The sequence below is a fragment of the Macaca nemestrina genome, chromosome 10 (assembly GCF_043159975.1).
Source record: "Macaca nemestrina isolate mMacNem1 chromosome 10, mMacNem.hap1, whole genome shotgun sequence".
In the NCBI taxonomy this organism is placed as follows: domain Eukaryota; kingdom Metazoa; phylum Chordata; class Mammalia; order Primates; family Cercopithecidae; genus Macaca; species Macaca nemestrina.
Genome location: NC_092134.1, coordinates 68,340,644 through 68,357,569, shown reverse-complemented (window position 1 = coordinate 68,357,569; position 16,926 = coordinate 68,340,644). Strand labels below are relative to the sequence as shown.

The following is a 16,926-nucleotide window of genomic DNA, read 5'->3' as shown; positions in this document are numbered from 1 at the left end:
AAATAAGCATTTCATAATCTCCTAAATAAAGCCCGATGAGCAATATCCCACTGGTTTATGTTTACTATGTGTATGTGACAGTGACAAAATATCTTCTTTGAAAATATTTTATGACTCAGACTAGAGGCCAATCATTGGACTGAGTTAATGAAGTTAATATTTTATCAGGCTGTTTGTTAATAAGAAGTGTCCATATCTCAGGCATCTAGAAGAGAGTTTGATGTGATGAAATAATCTCATGAATAGGGTTATATCTAATAGTTTATGTTCCTAAAGAGAAGTTTCTCTTTCTTGTGAGTCTACGCTTGGCTTGTGCAAGTGTTGACAATGAAGTCACAAAGCAGGGATTGGGAACTGAAGACATTGCTGTACAAAGAGGGAAGGAGGACACCCATTGTGGGATACCCACAAGTCACTGGGCGAAAATGGGGCAAATCAGACACAACCATTTGCTGAGAAGCTGATTATGTATATTTCCAGCATCCACTAGGTTATGATAACATATCCACTGGGTAAGACTGATCTAGGAGATCCACCAGACTTGTTCTTCCTTGTGAATATAAAGAAATATTGCTAATGGGTATGTTTTTTGCTTCATTTTATTTCTGCATGGCAGGTTATGGTTTCTGCCAAGCTTGTGCAGAAACCATATCAAGCTAAGACGAATCTTTTCCTTTTAGAGTGTCAATAAACTTTCTCCCTAGGTTTATAGGAATAAATGGGCTGGAAACTGGTCTGCCCTTTTCTGTAAAGCATTGCACACAAGCTGGTCATACAGTTTCCTAGTGTGCTTCTGGCAACCCAAAACTCCTCTTACAGCTCTGGCATTGTCAGTGTTCATTGCTATGCCATACTCAAAATTACATGGACTTCCATTTCCAGCTCCCCTGAAACTTGAGATTTTAACATTGCAAATCGTTACGATGAAAAAGGAACACGGATATTTTAACAGAAATAAAAAGAAAAAACAAAAAATTTGTGTCTAAAGTTCTAAAGTAAAATTGTCCCTATTGAAAACCTTGGCTTAAGAAAATCCCATATATAAAAATGCCAATTTACAAAACATTTATGAATGGAGATTTCTACTTCAGAAAGTAGCAAAGGAATTGACAGGTAAGTTCCTTAAATTGTTTGTACTTATACTTTGTTCAATTATAAAACTTTACTCTTCTTATGACTCTTTTACATGGACAGGTAGGCCAATAATTGCTTTGAGGCATAAAAAGATGGAAAAACCTGAACGGAGACTTAAAGATAGAACTTTTAGAATCTTCCTCACTGCACGCCATCATCCAAACTTTATTCTTTTCCAGGTATATCTTTTATCTGAACCACATTCAGCCTCTCTTTGCAGCCCACCTGATTCTTTTAAAAAGGCCCTTCAGTTGTATTTTGGCTTCCAGAATCTTGGTATGGAAGAGAAGATGCTTACCAGTAAACTCATTTTCATTTCTGCTTGCCAGCATTATCAAATTTCAAAACATACCTTGGATATTAAATATCAAAAACTGTCTTATTAAGTTTGTAGGAAATTTAGTTAAGAACAATTATTAGTTCTTCCACATCTTCAGATGTGCTAAAAGACCGTTTACAAATCTGGTTAAATTATGACTACATGTTCACAAGCTCCCATTGTCAGTTGTCAGGGATGCTTCTAGAGGGTTTGGAGTGCTCATATAAAAGTGTGTGGTTTGCGGCCGGGTGCAGTGGCTCACCCCTGTAATCCCAGCACTTTGGGAGGCCAACGTGGGGTGCATCACTTGAGATCAGGAGTTGGAGACCAGCCTGGCCAACATGGTGAAACCTGTGTCTACTAAAAATAAAAAAATCGCCGGTATGTTGGCATATATCCATAATCCCAGCTAGTGGGAGGCTGAGGCATGAGAATCACTTGAACCCAGGAGACAGAGGTTGCAGCGAGCCAAGATAGAGCCACTGCACTCCAGCCTGGGCAACAGAGCAAGACTCCATTAAAAAAAAAAAAAAAAAAAAAGGAAAGAAAGAACAGTGTGTGGTTTGCTAACATAACCTTTAAGTCAATTAAAGTAAGGACATGTTCACAGAGTTCCCAGGCCTGTGGTGATGCTAGAAGATACGGCTTTCCACTATCGCAGGGAACAAAAACGAGGTTGCAAAAGCTAATGAAAGTTTTAAAATAGAAAAACTGCAAGCAATTTTGGCAGATAACTAAAGATGCAGTATCTTCATTTTCTTAGTAAACTAAAAGAAATGATATCCCTAAAAATTATTTTACTAAAGTTATATTCAATTACTGTTATAACTGATATGAAATATTTTCCTTCTTACATTTTTTAAAGACCTAGTATACTCTAGGCTTACAATTTTTGCTAATTTTATTTGTGCATAATAATTCCAGCCCTCAAATTCAGCTTCAAGTTAAAAATGAACACATTAAAAATCCCATCAGCCCAGGTAGATAAGTTTTACCTGCACATTTCTACCTCTTTGGAAATAGAAGGCATGTAAGCACAGTTATGATCTGAACCCTATGGCAGAATGATTTGTAAAGAACTAGGAAATAAAGTTGAGAAATTAGGAGGTGCCTAGCTTATAATTTCAATGAATTACTATTTTTTTCACTGAGGATATCTTGTGCCAGATCAACAATTAACTTTTAATGTAAAAGAATAAATTACAGAAAGATGTGATAAACCAAACCATTACACTTGCCCACTCTTCAATTTTAAAATACAAAGTAAAAATTTTATTTCTTCTTGTGCAAACCCATTTGTCTTCCTTTCTGTTTATATAAACTTTACCTATAAGACCATTTAGGTAATAATATTTATAATTGAACACCTTTTTAAAGTTTTCAAAGAATTTTGCTTTAAAAAACCAAATCTGACTGTAGTTAGCTGCATCTCCAGTAATTGCCTTTTGTCAACCCTGTGCTCTGCCCAAACTATTTCTCTCAGTTCCCCAAATGTGTGGTGCACGTCCACAATTTCCTGCCTGCACACCCAGGTGCTTGGAATGTTCTTGTGTTTTCTGTCCTACTGTCCTCCCACTCAACTTTCAAGGCCAAAATTAAATAGTACTTGCTTTCTTTAGCCTTTCCTAACACCCCTTGCCTGTATAATTACATTTATATATTTTACAAACACCTATATATTATTTCATTGTGGTGTAATGATTTAATTACAGTTTGCATTCTTTGCTAAGGATGAGAATTCTCAAAAACAAGAACTATATCTTGTTATTGTAATCTCGGCATCTAGCATATTATCTGTCACAAACTAGGTACCAACAGATGTGATATATGTTATGGTAGACACAACCATATATCTCATGTGCATAGGCACACACTTGCACTTCCACACATGCACATACCTGCACAAATACACAGAAACAGAAATCCACCATATACGGTGGGAGTTGTAGAGAATAAAATACTAGCAACAGCGCTCAGAAAAACAGATGCACAGAGAAAAAGAGACATCAAAGGCAGAAAAAGCAGAGACTCTTTGCTTCCAAGGAATAACAGGAATGTGAAAGTCATGTACTTTTGCAACAATAGGCATATGAGTAAAGAGCCACTGTTCCCAAACGCTAGATGAAGTTAGGCTGGTTGTGAATTCCAGTGCAGAATAGGTTGTATAATCTAAACGAGGTGAATTAAAACAACTCAGAAAAACTAAAGCAGATTGAATATAACTCACAGCATTGAAGTACAGACTGATATGCCATTGATTGCACATCAACTAACTCTTCCACAGAAGAAAGCAGCAAATTTGTTCTGATTGCATACTGCTCCCACATACAGATGGGCATGGTGTTCAGATAGCCTCAGCCTCCAGTCAGTTGAGTCTCTGTCCTTACAACAAGGCAAGAGATGAGAAAGGCAGGCAAGAGCCCATCCTCCACACCATATGATCATGAACCACTACATCACTAGAAATATACAACGTAAATATTCATCAGTCCTTCAAGCTGCCCTGCCAGCCATTCATTCTCTTACCAAATACTTAGCACAAACTCTGGGCTTCACATTCTGCTAAGAACTGGGGTCACCTATAAGAAGATGGTCTCTCCAGCATGGGCATCTATTTAATACAGTGTAGACATTGGATTCCTAAAAGTCCTAGTTGAGAAACACCACTGCTCTGTTGGTTTCATGGTCAGACAAAGAGAGTGTTCAAAGAGGCAAAGTCTTGGCTTCATGAAACTGTTTTTTGTTAAACAACTCAGTAATTTTACTGAACCACCCTGCAGTTTGTATTTCCTGTTTTTGTTCTCTTCTGATGCCAGAAGGCAGGCACTTCATAACTGTTAAAGATCAAGAGTTTTCTTTTTTCATGTAGTGTTTAGGCATATAGGAGTCTGTGGGATAAAAGAACAGTTTAGCAGCTTGGGGGTATAAAATAGCCCTGTAGAATAATGAATGCTACCTGGATGCTTAAGAGCAAAGACACACTGATTTGGTTACTTTTTAATAATGCAAGGTACCTTCACTTCTCCTACTGGAGGGACTGAGCTAATGAGGCTAATGAGTAACTGCCCTGCAATGGTCTAAGGTTCCCATAAACTTCTTGCACCTGCATTTCTACAAACAAATCCTACATCTGCTTCTAAAAGACTGTGTGTGTAAGGGGGTGGTGGGGTGAGGGAGTTGTATATGCAGAGGATGTGTGTGTGTGTGCAAGTCCGTGTGCACACATGGACACATGTGTACATATCTCCTGGTTCCCAAAGAAGGCTTGTTGTTTTTAGTTTCAGGTTGACCAAAGTGTTACCCACTTTTCCCTCTACATTTATTATTTATAAAGAACCCAAAGTATTAGAAAATTATGTTCTATCTAAACATGATCTATTAAAATATCCTCACATCATATGTTCAAAATCTTATGTGTCAATTTCCTAAGAAGTAGAATTTCAGTAATTTTTTTTTTTTTTAACTAGACACAAAAAGTGAAAAAAGCACTTAGGATACAAGCATTAAATTAGAAATTCAAAGATGCAAGATTTACCAGAAGCTGAGCAGGTAGGTATAACTGGGAATTAATGTATTTTTAATGGGCCATGATGAGCTTATATTCCTTTATTAATCAGAAAAAATATATAAAATAGAAATTGAGAGATGTTATGTACTTATTTTATTCTGACTGCTTCTAAAACAAAACAAAAGAGCAAGAAGAATTTTATAGAAAATTATCTTTAGCCAGGTGCTGGCTCATGCCTGTAATCCCAACACTTTGGGAGGCCAAGGCAGGCAGATCACTTGAGGTCAGGAGTTCGAGACAGACCCTGGCAACATGGTGAAACCCAGTCTCTACTAAAAATACAAAAATCAGCCAGGCATGGTGGCGTGTTCCTGTAATCCCAGCTACTCAGGAGGCTGAGGCAGAAGAATCACTTGAACTCAGGAGGTGGAGGTTGCGGTGAGCTGAGACCCACACCACTGCACTCAAGCCTGGGTGACAGAGGGGCACTCTGTCTCAAAAAAAAAAAAAAAAAGAAAAGAAAATTATTTTCGACTAAAAAGGAACACCATGTGACATGACATGAGATTGAGTGATGACCGTATTCCAAGAATTTGGTGGCTGGAGTGCCTTTGTTTTCTCCACAAAGTAATAAAGCCCTACCAATGCCATCTGAGTGGAATCAGCGTATCCAGATCTCTGGAATAGATACTCATGTCCTTGGGGCTACACATCTCAGGTGAATAAATCTTCACCCAGAACCCAAACACATCTAGGTCAGAAACAGATCCTCTAGGGGGGCTGTTGGTCACACCTGCAGCACTGTGATGATCAAAGAGAAACTGAAGTTATACTCCTCCTGTCTACACCCATGATGGCACTTAGATTGGGAAATTAGAGAAACTCTGTTTATTTAGTCTCCCACTCTTATGGCAGTGGAATGCAACAAGGAAGATCCACTGGAAGTGGCAGATAACTGTAATCTGAAAATGCCCATTGTAAAAGTACCTGATCTTCTGATTACTTTAGAGACTTAAATTAGTTCTGAAGGGGATTTGTATTAGTCATCTGACAAAATTTATTTTCATGTTCCTCTAGAAGAATAAGACTAAATTTTTTTTTAAAAAGAGAGAGTATGCCAGTGATGATTTTAAAACACTATAAACTACAACTATCACAATAGTAAAATAAAGAGTAATCTCTAAACATACCCTATGTGTAGAAAAACTTAACGTGAAGTAAACAGTATATCTTGAATCAATTCAACTTCTCATGTCAGAAAAGTTAATGACTCAAAAATAATTCAGTTTAGAGCCTTATTTCATAATTCAAAAATAAATTTTTTTTTTTTTTTTTTTTTTTTTTTTTTTTTTTTTGAGACGGAGTCTTGCTCTGTAGCCCGGGCTGGAGTGCAGTGGCCGGATCTCAGCTCACTGCAAGCTCCGCCTCCCGGGTTTACGCCATTCTCCTGCCTCAGCCTCCGGAGTAGCTGGGACTACAGGCGCCCGCCACCTCGCCCGGCTAGTTTTTTGTATTTTTAGTAGAGACGGGGTTTCACGGTGTTAGCCAGGATGGTCTCGATCTCCTGACCTCGTGATCCGCCCGTCTCGGCCTCCCAAAGTGCTGGGATTACAGGCTTGAGCCACCGCGCCCGGCCCAAAAATAAATTTTTATAAAATGCTAGATGCATATGTAAGTTATCACTTAACTGCTTTCTGAAATAGGAATTAGTACCAAAACATACATGCAGTGCAAAAATTGCAAAGGAAAAGATAGGTTTGACCACATAGGATTTTAAAGCCTCTGCATATTCTCCTCCAAAATAACATAAAATATAAATGTTAAATTGAAAAATATGCAATAAGTGGTAAATATACCTAATATACAACAAGCTTTGCAGATCAGTAGGAAGAACACTATTATCTCAATATAAAAATGAGCATGGCACACATTTTTCATGCTTTAATAGATACAAGAAAAATTTTTTTTCCTTAATAGGAATAAAAAATACCAAAAGAAGACTGCGATAAATGACTTTTTACTTTTTCTTTCTTTTATCTTTTTTGAGACTGACTTTTTTTTTTTTTTTTTTTTTTTTGCTCTGTTGCCCGGGCTGGAGTGCCTTCGTATGATCATATCTCACTCCCCAGCTCAAACAACCCTCCTGCCTCAGCCTCTTGAGTGTCTAGGACTATGGGCATGTGCCATCATACCTGGCTAATTTTTAAAATTTTTTGTAGAGACAGAGTCTCACTATGTTGCCCAGGCTGGTTTTGAATTCCTGGGCACAAGCAAGCCTCCTCCCTCAGCCCCCGAAAGTGTTGGGATTATAGGTGTGAGTCACCACACCCGGCCCGACTTTTTACTTTATTAGCCACTGAAGTAGTTAATGTGATCAATAACCTATGTTGATGAGATTACAGTAAGCCAAGCATTCTCCCTATTGCTTAACCAGGGTAAAAACGGGTATGATAACCTTTATGGAAAGTAATTTGGCATTTTGGCAATTTGTTTTAAGAATCTTTAAAAAGCTCATAGTTCCTATCCTTTGACACAATAATTCAACTTTTAGGAATCAATTTTAACAAAATAATGAGATAAGCACCAGGATTTTGGTATGCACATTAACCCAACAATTACTTTCTGAATACCTGCTCTGTGCTGGGCCCTGGGGTGGAGCCACAGTGAACAAAAATTAGGGCTCCTATGTGCATGGAAGTTACCATCCATTAGTTTAAAAAAATTGTGCTATTTCTATATTCAAAGTCTAAAAACAATGTCATTAACAAGTAATAAGGGAATGGGTGTACAAATTATGGTATATCCATAAAATAGAATATTGTAAGATCATTAAAAACAACTTTTGAAAAATCCATAATGACATAGGAAATGGTTATGTTAAAAGGTTAAAAGCAAAAACAAAAAATCTTGATGCAAAACCAAATATGTATTATCGCAAGTATGTAAAAATTCAGAGAAAAAAGATTAGAAGGAACTACATTAGGATGTTAACACAAGGTGACTTGTGATCTCTACATATTTCTAAAAGTCAGAAATTCTGGGCTCTAGTCTCAACTCTACTGCTTATTACTATCCTAATATTTGACTTTGGGCAAGCCAGTCAAATCTCCTAAGTCTTAATTTTTTAATTTAGAAAATGGAGCTGCAATTCTGGATTTGACTCACTGCTAGTATTCAAATTAGATAGCGCAAGAGTGGGTCTCCTGTAAGCTGAAAAGTTTGAAACAAATATCACATACTATTATTTTCTTAGCAAAGAAGGATGATTAGACTAGAAATGTTGAACGCCTTTCTCCCATTTTTCCATGTCTCCTCTCTCCTTCAAATTCTAATTGAATACAATGCTAACTTTTGGGGAATTTTCTTGACTTACCCCATCTGCCCTCCAATCACTTACTTTGTATCTTTGCCACATTTTTGTGTATCTCATTAATCCATACATTGGCCAAATATATCTCACTAGATGTGTTTATTTCTTCTTTTTTTTTTCTTTAAAAATGTCTTGAATCATTTATGAACTTAGTGTGGGCTGGGCTGGGGCTATTCTGAATTTTTAGAAAATTATATAACCATAATTTCTTCACTCCCATCTTAATCCTTTGCCCACAGAATAACAACTGAACTGTCCTAAAATCAACAGATCTCTTTAGGAAAACATCTCATAACCTCTCTGATGGTAGGACATTTGCATCTTAAATATTCTCATCATCATTACATTTTAAGTGTAAACCTTGCTTCAGGCAAAGACCACCCACCTGATGCCTTGTGAGGCACTGTTCCCAGCAGAGGGACATTGACGGTTGGATCTGCCATGATGCCTTTATCCAGGGAGCGCAAGGACAGGAATTCATAGAAGTATTCTGCCTACAGAAAAAGGCACTGACAGTTAGTAACATGGAAACCACAGAGAGGGAGAAGGCACCACTGAATTCATTGTCCATATGATGGGGCAGAGATAATTTTCATTACAGGAACTCTGGAGCACACGGCATCCAAGATACTGGGTAGGCACAACGCACCCTTCTGTGTTAGACTCTGGAGAGAAGTGATCTTTAAAAACATTAAAAATAGTCACAATAGTCAGTCTGTTTTTTGGGGTTTTTGTTTGTTTGTTTGTTTTTTGAGACAGAGTCTTGCTCTGTTGCCCAGGCTGGAGTGCAGTGGTGCAGTCTCAGCTCACTGCAACCTCTGCTTCCCAGGTTCAAGCGAGTCTCCTGCCTCAGCCTCCTGAGTAGCTGGGATTACAGGCATACGCCACCACGCCCGGCTAATTTTTGTATTTTTAGTAGAGATTGGGTTTCACCATGTTGCCAGGGTCTGTCTCGAACTCCTGACCTCAAGTGATCTGCCTGCCTTGGCCTCCCAAAGTGCTGGGATTACAGGTGTTAGCTACCACGTCCGCCCAGTAAACTTTTAACTTAAATGATATTAATTGCTGTCTTTATAAAAGAATGAGAAAACAGATTCTCTTAGGGAAATAAGTGATGTCAAACCAGTTATTGACTAAAGTCCATCTCAGCTATTTTAGCCATTCTTTAATACTCCTAATTCTAAGTTCTAAAGTGAGTCTTTTGATCAGAATTTGGAGAGTTGTAATGAAGTCCCAAATTTCATGATATTGCTGTTAACATTTATTTTTTACTCTCATTCCCTTTGAAAGATTTGTATTTAATGTCTCAATTTATTATGGAGAGAAAAGCCAAAAAATGCAAAAACCACCATCACAATAAGATAACAAGCCATAAACCTTTACATTGTAAACATGTTCATTTACCCACTAAGTCTAGTTGAGAAAATGATTCCTGCTACTCAAATGGCCATGAATATTGAAAGTAATGATGCATAATCTCACTATAGAGCTTTAATGCTTAATGGATTCCCAACTGGATTATTAAAAGGGTTTGTGAAGGCCAGGCTTGGCAGCTCATGCCTATAATCCCAGCACTTTGGGAGGCTGAGGCAGGTGGATCACTTGAGGTCAGGAGTTCGAGATCAGCCTGGCCAACATGGTGAAACCCCATCTCTACTAAAAATACAAAAATTAGCTGGGCGTGGTGGTGGGTGCCTGTAGTCCCAGCTACTTGGGAGGCTGAGGCAGGAGAATTGCTTGAACCCAGGAGGTGGAGGCTGCAGTGGGCCAAGATAGCACCACTGCGCTCCAGCCTGGGCAACAGAGCAAGACTCTGTCTCAAAAAAAAAAAAAAAAAAAAAAAAAGTGAAAGAGAGGCATCACTAGAGATGCTATAGACATTTAAGCAAGAAAACATATTGCTGTCAATGTTACACCAATAAATTCAATGACTTTGATAAAATGAACTCCTTGAGAAACACAAATGAACAAATCTGACAAGAAATAGAAAGTTTGAATAGCCTTATGTCTGTTAAGGAAATTATATTCAAAATTGTAAACCCCTCCAACAAGAAAAATTCCAGGGTCAAATGGCTTCCCTGGTAAATTCTCACAAACATTAAGGAAGAAATAATGCCAACATTACACAAATTTATAAGCATTAGAGATTGTTATTATTATTATCAATATTGTTTTCATAAGTCTCCTCCCTCAGTTATCAGCTTCCAGCTTGAACCTGGGAGGCAGAGGTTGTCACGAGCTGAGAACATGCCACTGCACTCCAGCCTGGGTGACAGAGTGAGACTCTGTCTCAAAAAAAAAGAAGGGGGCGGGTTGTGATGGTAACAATATGTTCTGGAAACAAAGAACAATCAATAAATAGCACCAATGCTAACATGAGAGTTAGGTAAGTTGAATGGTTCTGCAGTTACTTGTAGAGACATCCAGAATTACATTAATTTAATGTAATGAATTTAATTAATTAATTAATTTTTTGCATTCTATCCATTCAGTTCCACACCCAGGACTACATTAATGTAATTAATCAAATATATTAATTAATTTTTGCATTCTATCCATTAATTAAAGAAATTACATTAACATGAACCAGAAGGAGGTTAAAAAAGAATATGACCCTATAAGCAATATAAAATTTACTTTACAACATGAAGATATTAAGAGATTCATGGTAGACATTCAAACAATTTGCTCTTTTAAATCACAGTATCACATGCAGCAGGCATTAAGGACTTCATATGAGGATAATAATGCCAAGGGGTAGTCTCAGATCCTGTGGGAACTTGCCTATACTTGAAGTGAATTGAGAAATACTTCCTGGTTTCACTAGGCCAAAAGGAGCACCTTCATGGACCAAATTCCCACTGCATCCCCTCCTGTGAGTTGTGGTCAAGGTTCCAGAACACCACTGTGAACAGTTCCCTAGGTGGGTAACAACATTGTGTAAATTAATTTATAAAATTGATTCACTAGGATGGCCCTCAGAATAAAGGGTCATAAGGCAGAAAATTCTTCCCCTGTTTAAGGGAAGGCAGAGGTTTATAAGAAGTCTGATGAAGGGAGTGTTGTCACGAAAGGTGATTCAATTTGGAATGAATTCCTTTGAAAGAGAGAACAGTATGCCTCTCCCTGCAGGAAAAACCAATGACTATTAAAAGTGGATTCGTTTTCATGAATCCAGGTGTTTTAAATGACTTCTACCACCTGCACTTCCCTCTACACTTTACTAGATAATAAGTATCATTTAACACATTGTTCTAAAATGTATTTTATTTGGCACTATGAAAGGATTAGTGATAGATGCCTTTATAATGAATAACATTTGAATTATTTATATTACTAAGTACAGTAACAACAATCACACAATAAACATGGGTGTAACGCACACCATGTGCCAAAACATTCTAAACACTTTATTAACAGTACATATAATGTTGGAAAAGAACTGAATGGATAGAATGCAAAAACTTTGAAATGAAAAGGTCAAATACCATATAAGTTATCATTTACTACCCCATAATTATATCTTTGAGCTTTGTCACATTATAAATTAAATAAACCTTCCTATGTGTGATATATTTTAAAATTACATTTGTAAAACTATAATACTTTTAATAAATATAATTTAACTAAAAAAAACTTTTAATAGAAACTAGACACCCAGATTAAAACAATGATTGTGTAGAATTGATGGTGATTTTTTTCCTTTTCTCTCTTTTTCAGATTTTCTATATGTGAATTTATATCTTTTAGTGAAATAAGTGCATTTATTTTAAAAAACAGCATTAATCATGTACCCTCCTTTCAGTTATGTGGGTGATGATTCTTTTTCCATAATTCTCTGATCATAGATAAAATATTCTTCTTGAACATCTATTTAACATGGCTGTGTTTATACAACAATTTTATTTAAATCTCTTGCACGTCTCCTTGAAAGTGTGCTTCAAGGAAACAGCAATTCGCATAAAATAGCTTCTGAATGTCTCCTTCTTTCAAAAAATGTTGATGATATTCAAAGAATATGGAACTGAAAAAATTTCATTCGGAGGCCAGAAACATAACTTTACAGAACCTTCAGGTATGGCCACAGAAGGTAGGCTGAGAAGCATGGAATCTGTTAAACGTAGCATCAGAGAGTTGATAATGAGCAGTGGCACGACTGCTCCACATGATGCAGCTAGGCTTAATAGATTTCCCTGGACACCCAATACTCTGATCTAATCAATAACAAACTTTACACAAAGGTGTCCCTTTTATTTCTTTGAGAATCAGTAAACATTTGTCTTATTCTAATAAGACTATCATAAGGCAGGAACTGGTTTCTTTCCTGGATCTTATCAGCAAAAGGCAGTTACTAGAGTAAATCGTTTTCTTTCTTGCTGATGATGATAACTAACGGTGCATGAATCTGTGAAACATGTAATTTCCTGGATACTTGGTACATTTCTTAAAAAAGATTTTGTCTGTGGTTTTCATTGCCTCTTTAAAAATTCTAACTTTACACTGGAAAGTTTTAAGATCAAAAAAAAGAAAAAAGAAAAATTTGAACTTGAAAACCATTTAGAAATTAACCTTTTATCTCTGATGTTGACACTAACTTCTTTCAAAGTTTTACTTTGCCATTGTAAAGAAATCTGAAACCATCAATACTGTAAAAATATTTCTACAAATATAGTATTATGAACTACACAGTAAATATATCCTTCATTTAACCTAAGGGCTTAAATTAAAAGCCACAATAAATGGCTGATGAACAATATATTTATGCCGTACTCTAACTTCTAGACAAGACTTTCTGTTTCTACTTTATTTATAATATAAATATTCTTAGACCCAAATCTCTGCATTGGAAAAACTTGAGAGCAAATAAAATCCAAATTCTATGCCAAAGAGAACAGAGAACTAGCTTTAAAGTTCGGGAACAATTTCCACAAATTGTAGATTTATTATTTAGATAAAAGGAACTCAGAGCATGAACAGTAATAGAGAATTGGTATATTGGAGAGTCTAAAACCTCTATTAGGAAAAAATACATTTTGTTCTATTAAATGACACTAGAGTAAACTCAGGTAAAGGCAAACAGAGTGATTATCTGGGAAACACATGAAAAGGTTGCTTTGTATTCAAACAAAGAATGGGTCTATTCAGGAGAATAATTCACTGGCCTGGTTTGCCATGCAGTAAATTTTCTTTTCATGGAGAAGCATAAAAGACACCCAAATATTATCAAGAGAGGAGTGCTGGAGGTCATTTAACTTGCTTCCAATTGACTTGGCTGAATATTAGGATTGTTCCTTCCAGATGAGATGAAGACATCATTTAAACAGCAAAATGGGACAACTCATAAGGCCTTTGCTCTGGCACTTCTTTTGGGGTAGACATAGAGAAAGGAAGCAGAGAATTGCATTAACCATTGCGAGGAATGAAGAGAATCCAATATTTCTCTTCTACCTTTGAAGTTCTATGTTTATGGCATGTACTTAATCTAATAAACACAGTAATTGTAGGAGCCTCTGAGTTAAGAATCAAAGATCTTTCATAAAACATAGGTCTTCAAACCTCTTTTAACCCATATATCATGATGCTGGCCTAAGTGCTCATGGAAGAACATTAAAACAATGAAGTTATCATCTTTGTTCTAAAGAAGGCTTCAGGCATTTATAGATACAAAACACACAGAAGCCGTAAGGTTTGAAAATTTTCAAATAATTTTTGTTGAATGTTTATTATACTGCAGTTACTTTATTTAATTATCACAACAGCCTATTATTATTATAGCATACAAGTGAATTCAGATTAGCAGATTCACTGGGTATGAGAGGTACTAAAGAGATACAAAATAGATCCTACACTGTATGTGAAGGGCCAGAAAAAATCTAAAATCAGCATGGAAGGAAAACAGTTCAATGTTAAAGACCCAAACAAAACGAATAAGCATGCCCAATGATTAAAATAATCTGAACATCTAGAGCAAAAATTGCCAGATCTCACATTCTTCCTCAGAATTATTCTTGTTACCTCTGCAAAATTTCATCCTTCAAACTCAAAGTTCACTATCCTTGGACTCTGTGACACTCTTCTGATTCTCAAACCACTTCTTGATTTTCCTGCGTTTCCTCATTGACTCTCCTCTCAGCTCATAAGCATACACAATCACTAAGACTCTTTTTATATTGTTATGAAACTCAGGTATTTTCATAGATTGAACCATTTCCCTATAGACAGTGATGCTCAACATGAACCATTCACATCCTCCTTCCAAAGCGCAGACTCTTCTTGCCATCTGCCTCGTGCCCATGCTCACGTTCTTGGAGCCTGGTTCATTATCTTCCAAAATCAGCTTCCCCACTTGATTTCTCTTTTCTTTTTCCTTTTCCCTTTTCCCTTTCCTCTTTTCCCTTTCCCCTTTTGCTTCTCCTCTCCTCTCCTTTTCTTTTCTTTTTTCTTTTTGCATCTCACTCACTCTGTTGCCCAGGCTGGGATGCAGTAGCACAATCATGGCTCACTGTAGCCTCAACCTCCTGGGCTCAAGCCATCCTCCTACCTCACCCTTCCAAGTAGCTGGGATTACAGGCATGAGTCACTGTGCCCAGCCCCACTTGATTTCTTTCTAGCTGCCAACAGTCTTGTTATTGTTTCAATTAACAGATACTGAATCTCAGGGTTATTGCTGTTTCTTACCTCTATCTCATGTCCCCACAGAAATACACCAAAATCTTATCTTTTCTTCTTTTATATCTTATGATTCTGTACTTTCCTTTCATCCCCACCACTTCCACCTGAATCCAGCATTTATTTCCTCATATTGGCATTATTATAACATTCTTTGAAATATTCTTTTTGCCTTTCTATTTAAAAGTGGCCAATACATCAAATTAAACCACCACTTTTGCCATGTTACAATCCTTTCCTGTCCCTGCTTATGGCTGGGATAAGGCCTTCAGCCTGTTACGTGTCTCCACAGCCTGGTTCCTTTGTCTTTTTATCTCTCACTACTCCCCAACAGGGATCATCTTCTGGAGCTCACTGGCCTGAAGTGATACCATAGCCATGCCTATATTCCAGTGATTTAACCTCTACTGACCTTCAACAGGACTTAAACCAGCTTGGCCCTTAAACATCTACCACTATGCATTATTATTAAACTTTTCATATGTTTATATCTTGTATTCTCATCTAAATGCTGGATTCCTTGTGGCTAAGAATGGGACTACATATTTTTCCAATGGTCTACTGGAGACTCACTCAACATTGTGCACAGCAAGGCATTTGAAAAATATTTGCTGAATAAGTGAATGAATGGCCTACTGAGAAGCATCCAGAAGTGTAACCCCGGTGCGTTCCAGAACACATTGTTGTGGTAAAATGGCATTAGCCTCTGATTCTAGCAACAGGCAGCAGCTTTTCTGTTTTGGCAATTGCTTAGTTACTTTTATGGGCCAAAAACCTCTCTCTTACTTTTCTGTGTGGTCAGCCATTGCAGCCCACAATTGAGAATACAGAACACTTTTGAAAAAAGAATAATCAAACACTGACATTTGTTATCTACCTGATCTGTGTATAGTTTATAACTGTTTTATGCTGGTTCTGGCACAAAGCTTTGGCAATGAGGCTCCCAGAAAGAATGTAAGGAGACAATGTAAATGAGGTCCTGTTCTGACACAAGACTTTGCCCAAGGCTCTTCTGGTTTATATTTCTCTCTTGGGTTTCCAGTCATTTTGCCTTCTATAAATTACAGGATGTAATTGCGCTATCACTGGGAAACTGTGAAATACAGATTGAATATACCTTTTCCAAATTCTTGGGACCGGAAGTGTTTTGGATTTTAGATTTTTTTTCAAATTTTGGAATATTTGAATATATATAATAAGATATCTTGGGGATGAGACCCAAGTCTAAACACAGAATTCATCAACTTTCATATACACCTTACAGGCTGAAGGTAGTTGTATATAATACTTTAAATAATTTTGCGATTAGTCACACAAAGTCAGGTGTGGAATTTTCCACTTGTGGTGTCATCATGGCCATCAAAAAGTTTCAGATTTTGGAGAATTTCAGATTTTGGATTAGGAATGCCCAACCTGTATCAACAATGACTATTTTTCCCTGCCTCCTTTTGAAACTAGCGCTTAGAAGAACTTGTTTCAGAAAGGAAAAGGGAAAACGCCTTCTCATGCAGAGCTGCTATTTATTTTACCGATCGTGGCTTAAACAGGCAATGGAAGAAACATTGCTTAAAGAGAAAATCTCGGTTAGCCAACTTCTTCTGTTCTAGTCATTGTTTTTATATACACTAGACTAGACCCCAGCCAGTGGGCTGGACTGACGGAGTGAAGTTATTGGAATATAATGGTGATATTAAAACTTGAAGTTCAAATAAACATATCCAGGACTATGAGAGTTTTGTAAACTAAAACTGGCAGGAGATCACAGTTTGGCTTCACATGAATCTGAAATTTCTAAGACATTTTCCATTTTTTCCTCCTAGGGTTTGGAATCACCACTGCTCATGCAAACCACAAACAGACCTGGCTATCTGACAAATCGTTGGCTAGTCACTCTCTTTCAAGATGTCTAAAGATAGAGAAGCAACA

General features: G+C 37.0%; 1 protein-coding gene across 2 annotated transcripts in view; it reads right to left on the bottom strand.

Annotated features, from left to right (window-relative positions):
• Window positions 1-16,926, bottom strand: part of LOC105473451 (WNT inhibitory factor 1) — a 71,759-nt gene that overhangs the window by 19,003 nt on the left and 35,830 nt on the right. For both annotated transcript variants that reach the window (XM_011727275.3, XM_071071500.1), the window contains exon 3: window positions 8,717-8,825. In XM_011727275.3, the coding sequence (XP_011725577.2) occupies window positions 8,717-8,825 (109 nt within the window). The remainder of the gene's footprint in view (window positions 1-8,716; window positions 8,826-16,926) is intronic.